Genomic DNA, 21,062 nt, shown 5'->3' on the forward strand with positions numbered 1-21,062 from the left:
CCACACCACCGCCCCCCACCCCACCCCTGACAGAAACTGAAAAACTTATCCTAAGATTTATACAGAAAAACATGTAATCCGCAGTAGCCAAAATAATCGTCCTGATTATTCCTGATTCCAAAATTTACTACAAAACTATAGTAATCAAGACAGTGTAGTATTAGCAAAGAATATAAATCAAAGGCATATAAATCAAAGGAATGAAATTGAGGGTCCAGAAATTAATCTTTACAGGTATGGCCAACTGATTTATTCCAAGGGGGGCAAGACAGTTCAGTGAGGGAAAGAATGGTCAACAAATGGTGTTAGGATGAATGGAAATCTACACACGAAAGAATGAAGTTGGTCCCCTACCTCACACCATATACACAAATGAACTGAAAATGGATCAGAGACCTAAATGTAGGAGCTAAAACTATAAACCTTTTAGGAGAAAACATAGGAGTGAATCCTCATGACCCTGGATTAGTCAATGGCTCCTTAGATACAACACCAAAAGCATAAATGACATAAGAAACATAGATAAACTGGACTACATAAAAATAAAAAAAAAAATTTCTGCTGCCAATGGTAGCACCCAGGAACTGAAGAGATAATCTACAGAATGGGAGAATATATTGCAAGTCATATACCTCATAAGGGATTTGCATCTTGAATATATAATGAACTCTTATAACTCAGTAATAAAAAGGCAATCCAATTTTTTTAAATGGGCAAAGGATTTCAAGAAATGTTTCTTCAAGGAAGGTATACAAATGAGCAACATGAAAAGATATTAGTTGTTAAGAAAATGAAATCAAAATCACAGTGAGGATGTGGGAGAAAGTCGAACCCTCATATATTGCTGGTGGAAACATAAAATGGAGCAGCCAATGTGGATAACAGTTTGGTATTTCCTCAAACTATTAACCACAGAGTTACCAATGACCCAGCAATCCCACTCCTGGGTATATAACCCTAGAGAATTAAAAAAATATATGTATATATACCTCCACACAAAAAATTGTGCATGAATGTTTAAAGCAAGTATTATTCACAATAGGCATAAACTGGGAAGCAAAACGTTCACCAGCTGATAAATAAAATGTTGTCCAGCCCCATGGTGGACTGACTCTTTCTTGGCAACAAAAAGGAAGTGAGGAACTGACACACACCACAACATGGATGAACCTGGAAAACATGCTACATAAAATAAGTCAATCACTAAGGTGCACAAGTTACATGATTCCATTTATACGAAATGTCCAGAAAAAGCGAATCTGTGGAGACAGAAAACCGATTACCGGGGGTGGGGAATGAGGAATCCGTGTCAGTGGGAAGTGGTTTCCTATTTGGTGGAAAAAAATGTTCTAAAATTATAATGTGGAAATGGTTCCATAACTGAATATTCTAGACGACACTGAAATGTATTCCTTACGTGGATGGATTATCTGGTATCTTAATCACATCTCTCTAAAGCTGTGCCAGGGCATGAATATTTCAAATTACCTATTTCATACCTTTCTTTGGCTTCCTTGAGGGCAATTTCAAGTCTCTCCACCTTCTGGTTTCCTTCCCTTAGACAAAGCAGGAGCTGGCTCACAGTTAATTCTTCAAATTCCACATAATTCCTGGCACCTTCTGCAAATTTGCTCCTAGATCAAAAACAGCATACAGATTAAAAGGTTTTCATCAGAAAACAAAAATGTCAAAGTATCTGTGAGTATAACTGGAACCAACTTAAAGGAACTGCTTCCCAGAACACTTTCCAAATAACTCTCATTTACAGACCAAACGCAGCTGGCCCTGCGCCCACCAGGGCCCCACTCCTCCATGCTTTCTGGGAAGCACATGCTCGCTTCCTCCAAATGGCCGGTGTGCCCACAACATCAGACCACAGGGCCCACGGGAGCAGAGGTGGCCCTGGTTTCCAGTGCCTGGCCTTCCTAGCGAACCAGCCTCAGAGAGGACCACAGTCATACAAAGGACACAAGCAGGCCTGCTGCCTGTGACACGCAGACCACCGGCCTTTCTCCTGCTTGGCGTTCTCAAGTCAAGAGAAAAAAATCATTTTTGTTTCTGATTTCAAATCATTAGAGCAGAGAAATGTAGGCACTGTTGGCATGTCAAATATTTTTCTTGATTTCAACTCTGATGAAACCAAGAAGCAGTTCATCCACAAATAAAACCAGGACCACCGCTGTGGTAACTACACCTCCCGGGTGACTGTGCCGATGCTCAGGGCATCTAACCAAGTTCATGTGTCTCATAAACAGTCAGGATTAAATGCCGGTTCCTGACTCCAAAGCTCAAACTCCAAACCCAGAAATCAATCTATGACTCCTTGATATAATAATAATAATGATAATAATAATAATAATAATAATAATAATAATGTTATGTTTATTTAATGTTTATTTTGGAGAAAAAGGGAGAGAGTGTGAGGGGGGGAGGGGCAGAGAGAGAGGGAGACACAGACTCCAGAACAGGCTCCAGGCTCTGAGCTGTCAGCCCAGAGCCTGATGCGGGGCTTGAATCCACGAACCATGAAATCACGACCTGAGCTGAAGTTGGATGCTTAACCCACTGAGCTACCCAGGTGCCCCACTTTCTTTTTTTTAAATGTTCATTTATTTATTTTTGAGAGAGAGAGAGAAAAAAAAAAGAATGAGTTGGGGAAGGGCACAGAGAGAGGAGAAGAGAGATGCCTAAGTGGGCTCTGGGCTAACAGCACAGAGTCCGGTGTGGGGCTTGAACTCACAAACTGCGAGATCATGACCTGAGCGGAAATCAAGAGTCCGATGCTTAACCGACTGAGCCCCCCAGATGCTCCCTTAATATACCTTCAAACAAGGCAAGGAAGCTGTTATTGACAAGAACTGTGGCCTGGGGGCACCTGGCTGACTCAATCAGGAGCCTGTGGCTCTTGATCTCAGGGTTTTAAGTTTGAGCCCCACATTGGGTGTAGAGATTACTTAAAAATAAAATCTTAAAAAAAAAAAAAAACCTGTGGCTTAAAAGGGGAAGTGGTTTTGGCAGGTGGATATAAATGAGGAGGAAGTGGCTTGGAAATTTCAAACAGGGCTTTTTTCCTTCCCACCACGTTCAGGAAAGTCCTCTGATACTAAAAAAGCAACATGGGAGAAAGCCGAGGAATTGTTAAGTAAAAAAGGGATAACTTTCATTGATGCCAACTGCCCTGTTGGATGTAAGAATATCATCTAACATTTATTTTCCTCCTTGTGCAAGGGCTTGGTAACATAACTGGAAAAAAAAAAAACCACCACCCATTTTGACGTTTTATAAATACACTCATTAAGTTCTAGAAACAAAAGGTATTAAAGGCCTATGAGAGAAGAGATTCCTAGAGAAATTTTCAGGTAACTGTCTCTTTCAAATAGACTAACACAGCAGTAATCCGCTCACAGAGGATGAGCCAACAGCCCACTCCGTGTGAGTGCAAGGCGCAAGAGCCCCGATTGCCTAAGTCCTCTCCCATCTCTTCCTCCGAGCTCCCCACCCCACCCCCGCCGCCACCATTTAAGATGTCTGCTTCCTGGTTATCTACTTGCAACAGGTCAATTTGAGACTCCACATGTAAGACCTCCGGAAAGTGGGTAGGACAGTGACTCAGGGCACTAACAGTCATCCCTAGAGAAGGTTACTCCCTATCAGTCACCCTGGCTTATATTTGGGACTGATCAGGGAAGAGAAAATGCTAACAACCCCCTTTATCAAGCTGGACAGCCTGGTCCAGGTCAAACTATACTGATAAATTGGGAAACAGAAGTCTTGATTAAGAGCGAGTTTGTTTTCACTTCTCATCTGATGGGAGTTGAAACACATCTAAACAGAGAGGTGAGGGGGAGTTAGCTTACAAAGGCACCCAACGTTGTTTTGATTATCAGCCAGTTTGGGCTGCAACATATTAAGTATCATTCCAACCGAACATTCTTCAAAGGTCCTGGTATAAATTAGTAAGAATTGACTTTTGCAGCCCATCATGTTTGACCTCCCAGCAAGGGTGTCTCCGACGGCCTTAGCCCTTCTTCACCTACGTGTCAACGGAATCAGTTCTTGTGGGCCCAGGACTTGTCTTGATTTCTTTCAGTGCCACATCTGCTTCTCCTTCCTGTCAAGGCAGAAATGAAAGGGATTTGACGTGCTATGTCTGCGAGAAAAATGCTTTCCCAGAAGAGAAAAAGGCAATAGATCAAGAATTTTGATGGCATGCCACCCAAGGAATCTACCAACATTTGAATGTGAGATGTTTAAATTAGGTCACTGAAATGGAACGGAACTTTACCCTTCCCTCACCCTGCACAGCCTGTCAGGATTATAAATATCTAGGGCCACGGCGTGAAGGTTGGTCTCTCATCCCGAGCAGTCAACCTGATCCCAAACACATGAAAGCTTATCTCCTCCTTCTCCTTGGCAGTTCCCTTCTTTCCCAAATAAAGGTCACACGGAGCTAGTGACAACTCCACACACCTTCCCTATACAGGCCTTTAAAATGCACGATGTTGGAACTTGCTGAAGCCACGTTGAAAAAGAGGCTGCTTTCTGTGGACAAGGCTCACACAAAGCACAAGGTTGGCTCCTATCAGAAATTCATACACACCGTGGGCCGTTTAAGGGAAGAAGAAGTCTAAGGCCCGTTAAATGATTTGAAAGACACGTATATTCCAATGAACTTGCAGGAAAAATCTTCCGAAAATGCACAAAGATAGTTAATTCTGATTGTGTACATTCTTCCTAAATCTTAGGCAGCGTTTTCTGGTTCACAGAAACAAGGCAAGAAAAGCACATTTACGCTAAAAATAACTGTCACTATCAGATCAGTGAAGGAGCATATTATGCTAACCACGTGCCCTAAAGGAAGAAGCCTCATTTGGAAACTTCTGATATGCTCTTGGGACTTCCTGAATTTTGCCAGTTATTTGCAGAAGGTGAAAGCTGTTTGATCAAATTTGTTTCATAATCTTTGGTCATCTGCAGAAAGGGCACTCTACTCTGGCAGAGCGTGCTTTCCACTTGGTATTTTATTTATCATTTTGTTAATGTTTATTTATTTCCTAGAGAGAGACAGACCAGACAGACAGACAGACACAAAGCGTGAGCAGGGAGGGGCAGAGAGAGAAAGGGAGTCACATGGTCCGAAGCAGGCTCCAGGCTCCAAGGTGTCAGCACGGAGCCCAACGCGGGGCTTGAACCCACGAACTGTGAGATCATGACCTGAGCCGAAGCCGGATGCTTAACCAACTTGAGCCACCCAGACACCCCTCCATTTGGTATTTGAATTCTCCTGATTTCAGCTGCCATTAGTGCACCCAAAGATTTATTTGGGAGCATGTTTGGCAAGGTTATTGAGAGTCATCGCCCCATCCTATTACTCTTTAGGGCAGCAAATGAGTTGGAAATCAGAGACAGTCGTGCATTGCACTAGTAATTCTGACACGCCCAGAAGTTTAGCCCTTTACGAGTTCCCCACTACTTATTTCCAAGGTACGTTTTTCTCTCTCAGAGACACGATCTCTTTATCAGATGTACGGTTTGGCAAAGCTCAAATGCCAGTGTGTATCACAGAGGACCTCGTCCTTAGGTGTTCTTCTCCCTCATTAATCCATCTTTTTTAGCAGCGATGAAGGGGAGGCCCTTCCGTGGTTCATCTACCTGCGCTGCTCTTCGGCCAGACCACGTGCATACCCAGATGTGGCCACAACAGATGCCACTCATGTGCTCAGGAACAGGCTGGCACCTGCCACTTCACTGTGTCACTGAGCTCACTGCATTTTCGGTTCCACAGAAATGTGTCAGACACTGTGGGCTTTAAACTCCGCTCTTGGAGGCACCCGGGCAGCTGCTATTAGAGGTGGGGGCGAAGTCAAGGTCGACCCTCACCCATAACTCCAGTGGCTCTGCTCTTTTCTCCACTTCTTGTTTTTAACAAACCACAGTTCCTTGTAAGACTCGTTGGAAAAGGAAGGTTCTATTATTTTAAAGACATCAGTTTCCTGCATCGGATCATGATTCTACTCACCCAAGGCCAATGCTGACCACCCCTAAGGACCCGGCTTGAAAAAGTTGTTTTGTTTTTTTAGATCTGTCACAAAATGTCTGATTTGTCAGGACACATGGAAAGAAAAAAAAACCACCTCTTTTGTCATAAAAGGTAATCAACATTCTTCCACTGCAGCTACGATAAATCTCACGAGCATTATGTTATGCTTATAAACAGGAGCCAATTTATCTTGGCGATGGCGATGCTGAAATTCCCCCACCATCTAGGTGTCTACGTGAGGTTTTTTGTAATTTGCTTAAAACAAAATCAAAACCAGGACACTTACAGCCATCCTGATTTCAACAAAGGAGTCTTCTGAGGGGCCGCCTGAGTTCAGCTTGAGCTGTAGTTCAGACACGATGCCCAGCAGATCTGCCTTTTCAGCCTGAAGACGGGCCACCTGGGTCTTCAGCTGTTCCATTTCCTGGTCTGCTTCTGCCTTGGGGACTTTGGGGTCCCCAGTGGGGTCCTGGAAATGACGAGAAGCCAAGTGAGTCAGTGAATCAAACGAACACCTGGTCGTCAAACTCAAGTGTCCCCACACCCCACGGCAAGACAATTATGCTTTATGGTAGAAAATTCTAGCCTTTTCTTGGAGATGTATTTTTACGTAAATTTTAAAAAAGAAAAATTTACGTAATTTTATTACATTCAAATAGAAAATTAAAATAACCTCATGACAAAAAGGAAAGACTTCCTCAGCACACTGGAATAATCTGATACGAAGATAACCAGTCAGACTTCGACGATGGTAAACTTGTAAGCTGTAGTCCAAAAATCTCAGGAAATAAGGGCATCAACCTCTTATCTTTTGTTCTTCCTACAAATGCAGAACCCCCCACGCCCCCATACTTGTCATGTATAGTTAGAAGCCAAAGCATCAAGACGTTTCATTACTTGACACATAAATGGCCAAAGACAACAAAAGTTCCAAATTTCTCCGGGGCACGCAGGCCGGCTGCTATAATACACTACATTGGTGTTTTCAGGTTGCTAAAAGTAAGCCTGGTGAGAAATAAAAACTGAAAATTCAGAGGCTGCCACCAAAGGTAAAAAAAATTAACTTCTGGCCTATATACACATTAGTAATAAATATTCACCTTTCACTACTATCAAGCATGCGCTGCTTTCCTCTTGTTGTAATTATTGCACGTGGCATAAGAGAGAGACCCTGTTTAGATGCAATGCTTGCACTTGGGAGTAAGGAAAACAGATTTCAGTCCACACCCTGCTAATCGCTCTGTGTGCGGCCATGAGTGCATTCACTTAATGTCTTGGCCTATTTTGGCCTCTTTTGGTTTTCTTTTTCTTGGGTTAGAAAGGAAGATGGTGGCACCAAATGGTTTCGTTGGTCTCTTCCAGCTGTGACCTTGTAGACCTCTCTGGTTTCCTCCTCAGGAAACCTTCGTTGCTTCTATACACATGGGACCACCAGAAATACATACCTGAGATCATCAGAGATTTACAACACATCAGAAAGTTCTCTCTCTCTCACACACACACATACACACACACCCCATGTCTCTAATAGATTTCCTGAGGAACTGTAAACCGACCCAGAGGCTCTGAGTGGAACCAAGAAAGCACCAGAAAGAATACATACGGATGATAAACCAGCTGGTCCAAGAAATAGTAGAAAGTGGAAGGAAACGGATTAATATGCAACAAGAGAGTGCCCCTCACACCAGTGAGATCGTGCTGTTCCTTCCCCAGGGGCCTTCCCTTGCCATGAAACCACCACAGGCCTGAGAGAAAAGAACTCATGGTGAACCTGAGGAGTCAGGCATGCAAGGAATGGTTACCAGCCTGTGCATCCTGTCTCGGTCATGACCCGTCCCAAAGAAACATAAATGTGCAGGGACAGAAACAATCAAAGGAGAGGCACTCTTGGCCTGGAACCAGGAGGTAAGCAGGTGAGGGTGAGGCCACGCCCTATTAGGAATCTTCGCATTTTCCTGTTGGACCCGTCTGAGGACATCTTCTAAATGGATTTTTAAAACAATCTTGGCATAAAGGGTAGGAAACAGAGTTTTAACCAAGTGTCTGAGGACAAGGGATATAAAGCCACGATTCTGGAATCTCAGACTGTCAGGTTAATTTCCTTTTTTGCAAGGGTGAGGATCTCTTCACTATCCTTGGGCAATTCGGCATCTACTTATTTGGCCGCAAAACCTTGTAAAATAACATGTTAAATCTCTTCATTTTACTAATGAGACCCTTTCCATTCCCTTCCTGGACTAGAATGCGTACATTTTATTCTCTCCGATCAACCCCAACTCCATCATTTGTTAACGTCTTTTATTGACGTGGCAGGCACGTTGAGTGCCTGCCATTGACTTTCATGCAACACAATGACTCTACATCTTGTGTGCTTGTATCATGTCTCCATCACGCTGTCCTGGAAATCTGCCCAGGTGAACATGCCATTTCATAATCCTAGAAGAAACATCCATCTAATGACCTCTGCCTCACAATCTGTACAATTAAAAGTTAAAACGTTCTCTGTACAGATGATTATAATTTATGATTCCATGAAATTGGACAGAATAATTAATACCTCAGCCTCACCCTGACAATCAGAAGGCAGGTCTCCAAAGGAAATTCCCTACTCCCCTTTCCTTGTGTGGCACAGAACACGTGAGAGGCTCTGGTGGCTAGAGGGGACTCCCTGGGGAACCAGCAGCGAGGATGGGTCAGCAAGAGTGAGAAAAGTCAGAGGCTCTGAGGGCTTCAAGTCAGGAAAATGAGAGCCTAAATTTTACAAATCACCTCAACTGGTCCATGAAAAAAAACAGCAAAGAGGAGGCAGGGAAGCAATAGGCAGGCCTGGGAGGCGTATTTTGGGGGGAAAAGCTGATGACCAAGGGTTTTATAGAGCTGTAAGTATCTCTGTCCAAGCACCCAAGTCCTGTGTCCCAAGGACTCCCTTCTGAGTCTTGCTTATAGCTTGTTTAATCTGATCTTCTGCATTGCAAGAAGCTGTCCAGAGCTCCAGCTCTGTTCTCAACTTCTTCCAATAGTGGGACGTTTTAGGAAAACCCATAGGCAGACTATTTCAAGCAAAGTGCTTCTGGAAGCTTCTTTCTGAGCTCCAGTGCAATAGTCCCCAGCAGGCTGATGCCAGCTGTCAGCTCACATCCCAAAGACCAAGGAGGAAAACAGTGTAAGATATTTTCTTCCAGAGAGTAGAAAATACATTCATATATCCCACCAGGTGATCATGTCTTCAGAGCATTCTACCTCGAAAATATTTCGACACTGAGAGACTTCCCCCAAAGTAGTGACTTAATGCTCTTTGAAGTGTAAGACAAGTTCAAGCATCAGATGTGAAGAGTCTTATCAGCAATGAATCGTTTCCCATACACACATAAGTTTATGAAAGCAGAATGTCCACGCTGTCTCATGAGCAGGGATTGAGGAGTAAAGCACTGACCTAAACCACAATATTTCTCTCAACAGCTCTTCATTCTTTAGATTATTCCAGCTTGTCCTCTTCTCATTACTTTCTTTCCTTTATCTTTCTTTCTTTGCACTCTTTACCCAAGAAATTAGAGGTCAGTGGAGCTCAAGGTATCGCAAGGAAATCACTGATGCCTCAATTCCATCCTCCCTGAGCCAAACCAGTGCTCCATCCTTCTGAGGGCTGCTAAGTTCAACGTTGGGGAGAAAGTGACGAGCAGATGTCCATCCTAATGAACAATGTCCAGTGAGCCTTAGAATATGGGCAGACGCTTCAAGTGTGTTCTGACACAACCTGTTTTCTTCCACTCGCATCTTTAACATCCACTCCCAGCTGGGGGCACTTTTCTCCGGTTCTCTGGGTCGATGAAAATGTAGCAACCCTACAGCCTCCTGCCACAACATGATGTGTCGCACCATTTTCCAAAAGTAAATGTAAAATGTAAATTGAGGAATCTCTATGGTAGACTGGGGGGAAGGACAAGATCGGTAAGCAAAACTTCCCAGTCATAGATTTTGCTTTTTTAATGCTTATTTATTTTTGAGAGAGACAGGGAGAACGCCGAACGTGCGCAGGGGAGGGACGGAGAGAGAGAGGGAGACACAGAACCTGAAGGCGGCTCCAGGCTCCGAGCTGTCAGCACAGATGCAGGGCTTGAACTCACAAACCAGGAGATCATGACGTGAGCCAAAGTCGGACGCTTAACCAACTGTGCCACCCAGGTACCCCCCGAATCATAGATTTTTTTTAATGCAATTTTATATCAAAGACAGAAACTAAAAGCTAACCCTTGGGTGGTTCTAGGCACAGGTTATCTGCACCGTCTACAATGAATACAAAATAGTGATTTATAACTACAACCTTCTTTTGACTATAATCACTATGGTCAAAGCTGTACAAACTTCCTTGCCCCAACAGAAATCATACACGACCCTTGAAGTTGCAACCAACCTTCTCAGCAAGAACAGTATTTTCTTTCTTTTTATTTATTTTTTTCAAATGTTCATTTATTTTGAGAGAGAGAGTCCCAAGCAGGCTCCACACCGTCAGCGTGGAACCTGACGTGGGGCTCAACCCCATGACTCCTGGGATCATGACCTGAGCTGAATCAAGAGTTGGATGCCCAACTGCCTGAGCCATCCAGGTGCCCCAATTTTTTCAAGATGATACAAAACACTTGTCTAGATGGGACGCCTGGGTGGCTCAGTCGGTTGAGGGTCCGACTTTGACTCAGGTCATGATCTCGCTGTGATTTCGAGCCCCACGTCGGGCTCTGTGCTGACAGCTTGGAGCCTGGAGCCTGCTTCGGATTCTGTGTCTCCCTCTCTCTCTCTGCCCCTCCCCTGCTCATGCTCTGTCTGTCTGTCTCTCTCTGTCAAAAATAAATAAACATTTTTAAAAAATTAAAAACAAAACAGAACTCGTCTAGCCTAAACCGTAAAAAGTTTGATCTAGAAGTCTAGATGAGTAAGATTCCACTCTAAATGTAACTAAAAGAAAATAAAATCGTAACAGATCAGTCTGCTCACTCACCTCAAGGGGCCTTTCTGTTTTCCCTTTTAGTTTTCTGAGTTCTTCCTTCAATTTTTCATTTTCATGACTCAAAGCCACGAGACGCTCTTTGGCTTCCTTGCTCTGTATCTCAAAAAATAGGCGTTCTTCCTTCTGTTTCTCTGTCCAGGCTGAAAGCTCTTCAAATCGCCCTTTCATAGCCTGATTATTCAGCTTCATGGCTTCTGTAGGGGGTTCAGAGTGAGAGTGTCGCGCATCAGACTTGACTGGATGAATCCCACCTCCCTCTGGACTACCCTCACCCTGTAGCCCGGAATCCAAAGAAGCCGTACTTGGCCTGGGCCCCAGACTCAGCAGCAAAAAGACTGTAGCAAGGTGAGTGGTTTTTGTTTCCAGATAGGACGAGGGGGTCCAATGTTGTTTCTCGTCCTCCAAAGACTCCAGAAAACAAAACTGGTTTGGGTGCCTCTGCTACAGCCCACGTGGTAGGGCACAGCCTCCAACACCGGTCCTGCTAGAAGCCACGGCCTGAGACACTGGGATGCTCTCTGTGAACAAGGGCATGTTTAGGACTAACTCTGGAATAATAGCAGCGTTTCTCCCTGTTTCCTTCTAAACGGGCAAAATGTCACTGTGCCATTTCCCTGAGGTACGTAAGTGCGTTTTATTCTTACCTGCATCCCGAGGTGAACATTGGCAGCAATGTCAGCCTTACCAAAAGCTAAACTCTGGGCTCTCTCTCCAGGTAGTGCAATGGAGAGAAGGGAGCTCACCATCAAGGCTTTTCGCAAAGAGAGGCGGTTCACGAAGGCCCAGGGTAGATGGAGAACACGGGGGCCGGCGGCCGCTCACCTTTGAGCTGATGGTTCTCGGTCAGGAGCTCCTTCATCTGCTGTAGCAGTTCCTCTGGTGTGAACGTGTCCAGATTTGGGTGGGCCAGGTTGGGGGGTCCATTTCCTGTGGTCTCACTGGGGCTGTCCCCCTTTTCAGTCAGGCAGCTAAGTGGTTGGTGGGACATGGCAGAAGGACCTATGGAAAAGTCACAGGCTGAAAACAGAGCTGTCTTCCCTCTGCGAGGGGTCCCCACGAGCCCCGCAAATCCACTGGCAATTGCTGGTGAGTTTTCCAAAAGGTGCCCACTTCCCCTCCAATTAGATTTTGGACATTTTTGATTCTTCCTTTAAAAAAAATTTTTTTAATGTTTATTTTTGAGAGAGACGAGGGGGGGAGAGGGAAAGGGGGAGAGGGAGAGGGAGACACAGAATCCGAAGCAGGCTCCAGGCTCCGAGCTGTCGGCACAGAGCCCAACATGGGGCTTGAACTCACGAACCGTGAGATCATGACCTGAGCCGAAGTAGGACGCTCAACTGACTGAGCCATCCAGGCGCCCCTGATTTTTCCTTTTAAACAAAACATGTCTGTGCTAGCTTCAGTATGTATGCAAGTACATGTGCGTCCATGTGAGTGGGGGGCAGCGAGGAGCTGCGACATGAGGAAGAAAAGAAAAGCATGACAATGTGATAATTAGGACAGAGGGATTCATGAAGGCTTTAAACATGTATTTGTAGACATGGGTAAAGTATCATTAAATTGGTTTTCCCAAGCAAATCTTTGAAGTTCAAATCTCTCTGCTGTGGGTGAACTGCACAGAAAGTGAATTATATGTCAATAAAGCTGTTTAAAAAATCTCTAGAGGCGCCTGGGTCTCTCTGTCTCTCAATAATAAATAAACGTTAAAAAAAATTTTTTTTTTAAATCTCTGTATTCCAGCTCTTATATTTTTGGCTAAGAGAAAAGGAAGAACTAATGCATTCTAGATGCTTCCTACATGCTGAATCACTGCACCAGACACGTCAGTTTCTAATCCTCACTCAAACTCAGCTAGATGGCTATTTTGCAGGAGACAGAGCTGAGTTTGCAGAGGTTTTATAGCTCGTCCAAGGTCACGTAAGAAGAGGTGTGACCGGGCGTTAGTGATGATTCCAAAACCCAGCCCTGGAATACAATAAAGATGCTACTGAATATTTAGGCTTCAGAGTTCAACAGTTCGGCAAAGCACACTTACAAGATGAAGAGATCCTGCTTACTGACGGCATGTTCTGAGGATATTTTAAGCACACCACTTTATTTTGTAGAGGGGTCAATGTGGTCATAAATAAGACAGACGAGTGTATCCCAAGTCCATTTATACATGTCCTACCACCTGGGCAAACAGAGGAATCTCTTCTAACAACTGGCTACATGCTATAGGCAAATGTTTTCTTTTTGGGGCTTCGTGAAGATGATGATAAGTCTTTTCACGACAACTACAGAGTCACCAAGCTGGTCAGTGGAAGGCACAGAAGGCTACGCGTGCTCTCTCTGATACATCACTGGCTCAGGACATCTACGTATGCTCACGGTGACCACATGTTAAAATGCAACCACACACAGGTGCCTCTTCCCCATCCCAACAGGAGGCAAGGCCTGGGACTCTCTGGGGGTCCCCTGAACCCGAGAGCCTGGCGACTTGTTTTTGGTCTGAAGGAAGCTGCACGCAGGACAGCAGGCCCTGACTCCTCCCCTGTGCGGCCAGCTTAAGGAGAGGCCTTCTCATGAAACGCTTTAATGAGGATAGGGATTTATGAAGTGAAAAACACTGACGAAACAGGCTGCTCAACCGTGAGCCTTTAGAAGGTATCTATGGTTCATGTAGCCTAATACATTTACAAGAGAGGTGTGCCCTTGGCCTTCGGTGACTGGAATAGACTGCTTTGGTTTTCCCCAATAATTTGGACAAAAACAATTTGGAGAATGTCAGTTTCTGGCTTTCCATAGCATTCATTGTTGCACAGTATGAGGTCAGAGCTAACGCTTAATAAACATGGATTTTTCCTAAATAGCCGAGGAATACTAAAATTCTAGGTAAGAGACCTAAAGATACAGTCCTCGCGACGTGTACCATCTAGTTGCCAATGTTCAATTTGCTCAGCTCTTCAGTGATTATACTTTGCAAAAGTAAATGAGGGGCGCCTGGGCAGCTCAGTCAGCTTTTGACTTCAGCTCAGGTCATGATTTCACGGCTCGTGAGTTCGAGCCCCACAATCGGGCTGTCTGCTGTCAGCAAAGAGCCCACTTAGGATCCCGTCTCCCTCTCTCTCTCTCTCTCTCTGCCCCTCCCGCCTCGTGTGTGTGCATGCTCTCTCTCAAAAATAAATAAACACTTGAGAAAAAAAAAAGTAAATGGAAACATTTCACGGATGTTTTTTAAGAAGCCCCCAGGCAGTTCTCCAGAGATGTGCTTGGTTTCATTTTACTGTATACACATTTCTCCTTCATGGTTTTCCAAGAGAGAGGAAAGGGGAGAGAAAAGGAGTGAAGAGGGGAAGGGCAGGCAGGGGAGAGGAGAAGAGAAAGATTTTCCCTTGAAAATTATTCAGGTATTTTTCCTCCTCGACTTTCTTTACACCCCTCCCGAGGCTTTAAACACAGCTCTTATAAAGTTAAAACTGGTTGTGGCTCTTCTAACTTTTTCAGGTTGCCCAGATTTTCTAAGGACATGAAGGGAACAAGCAGGCTCATGCTAAGGAGGATGGTAGAAAAAACACTGGGTACCTGAAACAGATGTGTGACCTCTTATGATGATTTACTGACCTGTCTAGCAAATGATGATCATTTCAGTTGCTTCCAGCCATCAAACACCAGGAAAAGTATTCTTGAGTTTCTATGAAGATCGGAATCCAACCCTACCATCCAATACCCCAGCACCCTCATGGCCATGCCACCCTCTTTCACTAATACATAGGCCTGTCCTAATCACAGCAAGCTCTTCATTATCCAGCATTGTAGGAAAGACTTGGTCATTCAAATGTCATGGTAAATAAGTTAGCATCTATGCCAAACATAAGCATGTACATACTCGTTACCAAATTTTTACTAAAAGCAATTTAATCGCTTTTCAGGGATTCAAAGAGTACCTTATGATTTTAGAGTATTTTGGGAGCATTGTTATGAGTTTATGAGTACACTGCCTATGTGAAATGTCTATTGGTAGAATACCTGTTAGAGAAAGCTGAATTTTCTAAGTCTTTAACACCACCTGATGCCGCATTCAATTGAACAAACACAGAATGCATTATAACTTCTTGCACACATCTTCAAAGGTTATAGAAATTGGAACTAAGCTATTTATTCCAAGTTTCTATCTAGTAACAGATTTTCTTTCTGTTTTTTTTAACCGAATTTCCCATAAAAATCCAAATAATCTGGATCTAAAAGGTGTCATTTCTTTTTTTCTTTTTCATTTTGTTAAAAAAAAATTTTTTTTAACGTTTATTTATTTTTGAGACAGAGAGAGACAGAGCATGAACAGGGGAGAGTCAGAGAGAGGGAGACACAGAATCTGAAACAGGCTCCAGGCTCTGAGCTGTCAGCACAGAGCCCGACGCAGGGCTCGAACTCACGGACCTCCAGATCATGACCTGAGCCAAAGTAGGCCGCTTAACCGACTGAGCCACCCAGGCGCCCGCCCCTCTTTTTCATTTTGAATGTAAGTTCTATGTCCAACATGGGCCTTGAACTTGTGACCCCAAGGTCAAGAGTTGCATTTTCTACCAACTGGGCCAGCCAGACACCACTGAAACATGTGTCTTTTTCCTTCCTTCCTTTCTTTCTTTCTTTCTTTCTTTCTTTCTTTCTTTCTTTCTTTCTGTGAGTGGGGGTGGAGATGGGAGGAGTTGAGGGAGAGAAGGAGAGGGAGAGAGATGGGGAGAGGGAGGGGGGAGAGGGGGAGGGAGAGAGAGAGAGAGAGAGAGAGAGAGAGAATCCTAATTGGCTCCAGGCCTAGTGCAGAGGCTCAATCTCACACGGGGCTCAATCTCATGATCCTGAGATCATGACCTGAGCTGAAATCAAGAGTCAGATGCTTAACCGACTGAACCATCCACGGGTCATTTCTTTTCTTTCTTTTTTTTTTTTAATATAACTTATTGTCAAGTTGGCTAACATACAGTGGATACAGTGCGCTCTTGGCTCTGGGGGTAGATTCCCGTGATTCATCGTTTACATACGACACCCAGTGCTCATCCCAACAAGTGCCCTCTTCAATGCCCATCACCCATTTTTCCCTCTCCCTGGCACCCCCATCAACTCTCAGTTTGTTTTCTGTATTTACGAGTCTCCTATGGTTTGCCTCCATCCCTCTCAGTTTGTAACTATTTTCTGAAATGTGTCATTTCTAAGCAAAGGTGGTATTTAACGACAGAAGGGCAAATGAATTTAGCACGGGATCTGTCAAGATTCCACCCATGAGGAAGAAGGCGAACTACCTGGACGGTGGAAGTTCAAAGGCAAAATCTCCTAGATTTTATTCCAAGATCTGGTATTTGAATTCTTAAATATATTATCATTTTTAATTCCAGAGGTCAAGTAATTATAGCAATGACTTGACTTTGTGGGCATGATGGGCACGAGCTTAAATTTCATTTACGAGTTGGCTTTACAAATGATCCAGTCCAGACATTCAATGCAAGAATGTCTTGTTTGATTTCCATGGAAGACGGTCATATAGAGCAATCTTGAAAGACTTCAATGACAGAAAATACGTGCAATGACTTTAGCAGGCAACTGCCTGTTCTATTAGAGGATGGTTCGTATCATCAGAAACTCATTTTGTATCGGGCACAAATCTGCCTTGTACTGTCCACCCACTGGATGTTGGGCCAGTGAGCATAATACAGAAAAGTCCAGGCCCTTACCCCGGTATGTCTGATGTTCCAAAGTTGCTTAATAAGCATTCATAGGTTCAACCACCACATGGATAAATTAATTTTAAAACAGTGAAAATCTTATTTCTTGACCAGAGACAATAGGTGGCTATCGGCAAATTCTGATTTGGGATCACAAAGGACTAAGAACCCACGACTGCATCAACCAGAACCATCATCATCCTGGGAAAAGAATTCAAAGTATGTATCCTATCAAGGGGGAAAAAGAAGCTTCACATTTTCTGCCAGAAATGGTATTCTGATTTTGGGATTTGCTGACATACAGAAAATGGAAATAACCTCATCACATAAGGCAGGGCCGTGGGAGTCATTCTTGTTTCTCCATTCCCTCTTATCCCGAGTCTAATGGGTCACCAAGTCCTGGCACTTGTTACCTCCTCCCCGTCCCTGCTAGCTTAGGTCCAGCCCTTCTTGCTGTCTCAATTACAGCAATGATGTGCTCCACAGAGTATGGGATTTTTGTCTATTGTGTCCACCACTGTGTCCCCAGCACCTAGAAAACTTGCTGAAGAGTCTCCTACATGGTCTGACTTCTGTCTTTCCACCGCAGGTCCACCACCGCCCTGGTTTCTTACCCCGCATGAAGCCACCGTCCTGCTTAAAACCCTTCCCATATAACACAGAGTTCCAGCTCCCAAGTGGGAAAAACTCGGCATTCCAGAGTCTGGCCCTCCCTCACCCACCGGTATCATCTCCTGTCACCATGCCACTCGCACCCGAGGCACATTGAACAGCTCACAGTTCCCTGCCTTCTTCTGCTTCTCTGCCCTTACCTCTGTTCTCCCCTCTGCACAAAATGTGTGGTACCACTTTTGCCCTGGCAAATACCCACCAGACAGTTCGATGTCCAGTTGAAATAGACGTCCTGTGAAAAACAAACTTTTCTTTCCTCTAAGTACTCAGTAGCACTTGGCCCTGGCCTTGGCCTGCAAAATCCTATAATCATCCCTCGCCAGTCTATCTTCCATCAAACTTCCGCGAAGGTCTCCATGTTATTCTCCCTTGGGAGCAGCACACAGCAGGCTCTCAGCAAATGTTTGTTGAAATGAAATGAAAATACAGTGTAACGAAGTATTTTAAGGACTAACACTTACAAAACACTTTCTGCTATGTAGGTGACAAACCCAGCATGTGAGTACTACGACTTTTTCTACAGTTCCGTGGCACTCATTTCCAGATTCTTGAACTTGACTTTTAAAACTCGTTTTGAAAATTAGTACTGTTTCTTCTATCATCCCCAAAGGTATCTGGGTATCATTTGGGAATATACATTCTATTATTCAACCCTCATATGCGTGTCAAAACGAAAACCTTTAAAATAATATCTTCCTCTGAGTGAAATACATTTCACTTTTTAAAAACAGACAGCAGTTTCTTCATTTTCATTTGGATTCACTAATCCCATAGATGCCAAACAACATCTCAAATAGTTCAAGTCTCTATAAAATTCAGAAAAAGCTGGGCTTGGAGAAAAAAATACCCATTTTCCCTACTTAAGGGAGAGGGTTCTGTAGAAAGTAATACAAAAGCCAGTTCTTTTCAAGAGTTAAGTTGGGTGTTTTTTGTTGTTGTTGCTTTTTTTGGTACTTAAAGTAAGTTTCCTTTTTTTTTTCTTTTTTTTTAGTATTTATTTATTTATTATTATTTAATTTACATCCAAGTGAGTCAGCATATAGTGCAATAATGATTTCAGGAGTAGAATCCAGTGATTCATCCCCTACATATAACACCCAGTGCTCCTCCCAACCAGTGCCCTACTGGATGCCCATGACCCATCTAACCCACCCCCCACCCAAAACCCCTCCAGCAACCCTCAGTTTGTTCTCTGTATTTAAGAGTCTCTTCTGGTTTGTCCCCCTCACTGTTTTTATATTATTTTTGATTCCCTTCCCTTCAAGAATAAAGTTTTTGTTTTTTTTGGAAGGATCAATTGGATTCCATAGCACAATGTACAACCTGAGATCGGTTACCAAAAAAAAAAAAAAAAAAAAAAAAAAAAGAAAGAAAAGAAAAGAAAAGAAAAAGGGCTATTTTTATAATGTTGCACATAATATACAAAGAACCACTAAAACCGGCCCAGGAGAATAACAGAAAATATTCACCCGGAAGATTCCAGTCACTGTCCTGTCTCTCCAGGCCATATTTAAAGTTCACTTACTTTGTTCATTTCAGGGCAGTTCCTAGCCTTAGCCTCTGCTCCAAGATCTCTCCTCCTCAGTACAAACCAGGCATTTCCTGGGAAGTAGCCAGGATTCCCTAGCTCTTCTCTCCCTCCCCAAAGAGCAGGGGGGGGGGGGGTTCTCCTGTTAATAGTGCTGCCTTGCTTAACCAGATCTGAGGCTTTTCAGGTCCTAGCACCACCTTACTGGTCTACGGCTCTGTTTTCCATTTCATCCTTCAACAAGTTCTGTGGCATACATTTCCATACAACAGTTTTCCCGGGAAAGGACGCCAGACCAGAATCTGGGTTTCGTTTTCTCTTTGCAGTGTTTTAGTCTTCCTCCAGCTTATGCTTTTCCGACAGTAAGAACTATTCTTTGGGGTTCTCAGCCTCAACTAGTATTCATAGCTATGTGTGTTTATACACACAAACGCATAACATACACACATGCTCTCCTGGACACAACGGCTGTTCAGAAGTCCCACTGCCTTAGAGACAGGTCACTTGTTCCTTAGTGTTCCTGGGCTATCTCATAAAGCTAGGTTCGTTTTTGTTTCTCAAAGGTGTACCTTTAACCGCTTCCCATATATTGAGGAACTGGCTGGCTGATCATTCCCAACCTGCGGGAGGATGTCATCCTCAAACCATCTCCGTGACCTACAGAGGAAGTCACCTGCGGCCAGCCGGGCCGGTAAAAAAAGGGGGAGGGCGCTTTGCGATGGCCGCCCCGCAGCCCTTTCCCACCAGGTCAGGTTCCGCCCAGGCCTGGAAACCCTCCCAGGAGAGGGGACGCCCCACCCCTCGCCACCCACACCCCCACAGGCTCGGGGTCGCACGGAAGGGGGCCGCGGAAACAGCTTCCAGGGCGGAAAGGGGGTCGCCGCCTTGCCGAGCCCCTGCCCGCCCCCTGCCCCCACTCACCCAGCGCCGGCGCTCCGGACTCTCTCGGGGTCACTCCTTCCTCGGCATCGTGCCCGCAGGGGGAGGGCTCCGGACCCGGATGCAGACGCCGACCGGGGCACCGGCCGGGGGCGGCGGCGGGCGCTCGGGGAGCCTCAGGCCGACTTGCTGCCTCGCGACACCGCCCAGCGCAGCTCAGCTGACCGCCGCGCCGGCCTCCGCGCCTCCGCCGGGAATTTCCCGGGCCCCGCCCCCGAACCCCCGCCCCCCGCCGCCGCGCCCCCCCCAGGCCACGCCCCTCCTCTCCCCAGCGCGCGTTCCCCGTGGGCAGAGTCAGAGCCCAGCAGCTCGCGTAGGTCGAGGTCCCCGCCCCGGGAAATGAGGGTTACCCTCGTCAGTGGACTGCCGTGACCCGCGGCGCTCATTTAAACAAATTAAAGGAAGTGTGTGGGGGCAGTCTTCTGCGCTGGAGTCGCAGGGGCTCGACCGAAAAAGGAGGACGATCCCAGGCATCCTTGGATGGAAGCCTCGATCTCTATTTAAAAGCTTTACATCTAGGTATAGTTAACTGAGCATGCTTGACTTTCCATCCGGCTTTGCCCTTAAAATAGACCTTTAATTAAAGACACAAAGCCTGCAGGGTGCTTCTTGGGCCCTTTGTTCCCAGGGAGGAGGCCAGCTGTTGACGCCTGGATGAATCAGGTGTGCCAAGGCAGGTGGGATTACTGGATGACCTGGACTGTTTGGGGAAGTAGAAGTATTGATTTACTCTACCGGAGGAGGGAAGATACCTCCGGATTAGATAGAATTAAAAGGGAGGAAACAAGACGAGGAAGGAGGAAGGACCACAATAATTTGCAACCTAAGCGCCGAAAGAAGGGTTGAGCAAGGACGCAGACGCAAGACCCCGAAGGCAGCTGATAGCGAGGTCAAGGCGGTGCAGCCGGTGACCCCGCAACGGGACCCCTATGCCAGACAAGAAAACAGAAATGGGAGAGGGGGAGGAAGGGAAAGGGGAGGGTCTGAGAGCAGGTTTGTGCCAAAGATCAGAAAGGACTTAAAATACCAGACATATACCCTAATCTGTAACTCTTGACCCCAGAAGAAGTCTGAGGTTTTATTCTCTGAACTGCAAAATATCAGGCACTAACCCTAACCCTACCCCCTAACCAAGACAAAAACAAAACAAAACAAAACAAAACAAAACAAAACAAAACAAAACAA

The 21,062-nt window shown here is 45.0% G+C and overlaps 1 protein-coding gene across 8 annotated transcripts in view; it reads right to left on the reverse strand.

The window, feature by feature from the left end:
• OPTN (optineurin) overlaps nucleotides 1-20,048 on the reverse strand; it is a 42,469-nt gene extending 22,421 nt beyond the window's left edge. For 3 of the 8 annotated variants that reach the window (XM_040451421.1, XM_040451424.1, XM_040451423.1), the window contains exons 1-6: nucleotides 19,860-20,048; nucleotides 11,865-12,041; nucleotides 11,034-11,236; nucleotides 6,327-6,509; nucleotides 4,038-4,111; nucleotides 1,500-1,634 (exon numbers count right to left, since the gene is read on the reverse strand). In XM_040451421.1, the coding sequence (XP_040307355.1) occupies nucleotides 1,500-1,634; nucleotides 4,038-4,111; nucleotides 6,327-6,509; nucleotides 11,034-11,236; nucleotides 11,865-12,030 (761 nt within the window). In that variant the 5' untranslated portion in view covers nucleotides 12,031-12,041; nucleotides 19,860-20,048. Of the gene's footprint in view, nucleotides 1-1,499; nucleotides 1,635-4,037; nucleotides 4,112-6,326; nucleotides 6,510-11,033; nucleotides 11,237-11,864; nucleotides 12,042-17,609; nucleotides 17,739-18,935; nucleotides 19,456-19,507; nucleotides 19,606-19,859 lie in introns of those variants that run through there. The other 5 variants (XM_040451422.1, XM_040451417.1, XM_040451420.1 and 2 more) reach the window with 5 other exon arrangements.
• Nucleotides 20,049-21,062: the final 1,014 nt, after the last annotated feature.

Source organism: Herpailurus yagouaroundi, unplaced genomic scaffold, assembly GCF_014898765.1.
Source record: "Herpailurus yagouaroundi ecotype Mexico unplaced genomic scaffold, PumYag 203, whole genome shotgun sequence".
Taxonomy (NCBI): Eukaryota; Metazoa; Chordata; class Mammalia; order Carnivora; family Felidae; genus Herpailurus; species Herpailurus yagouaroundi.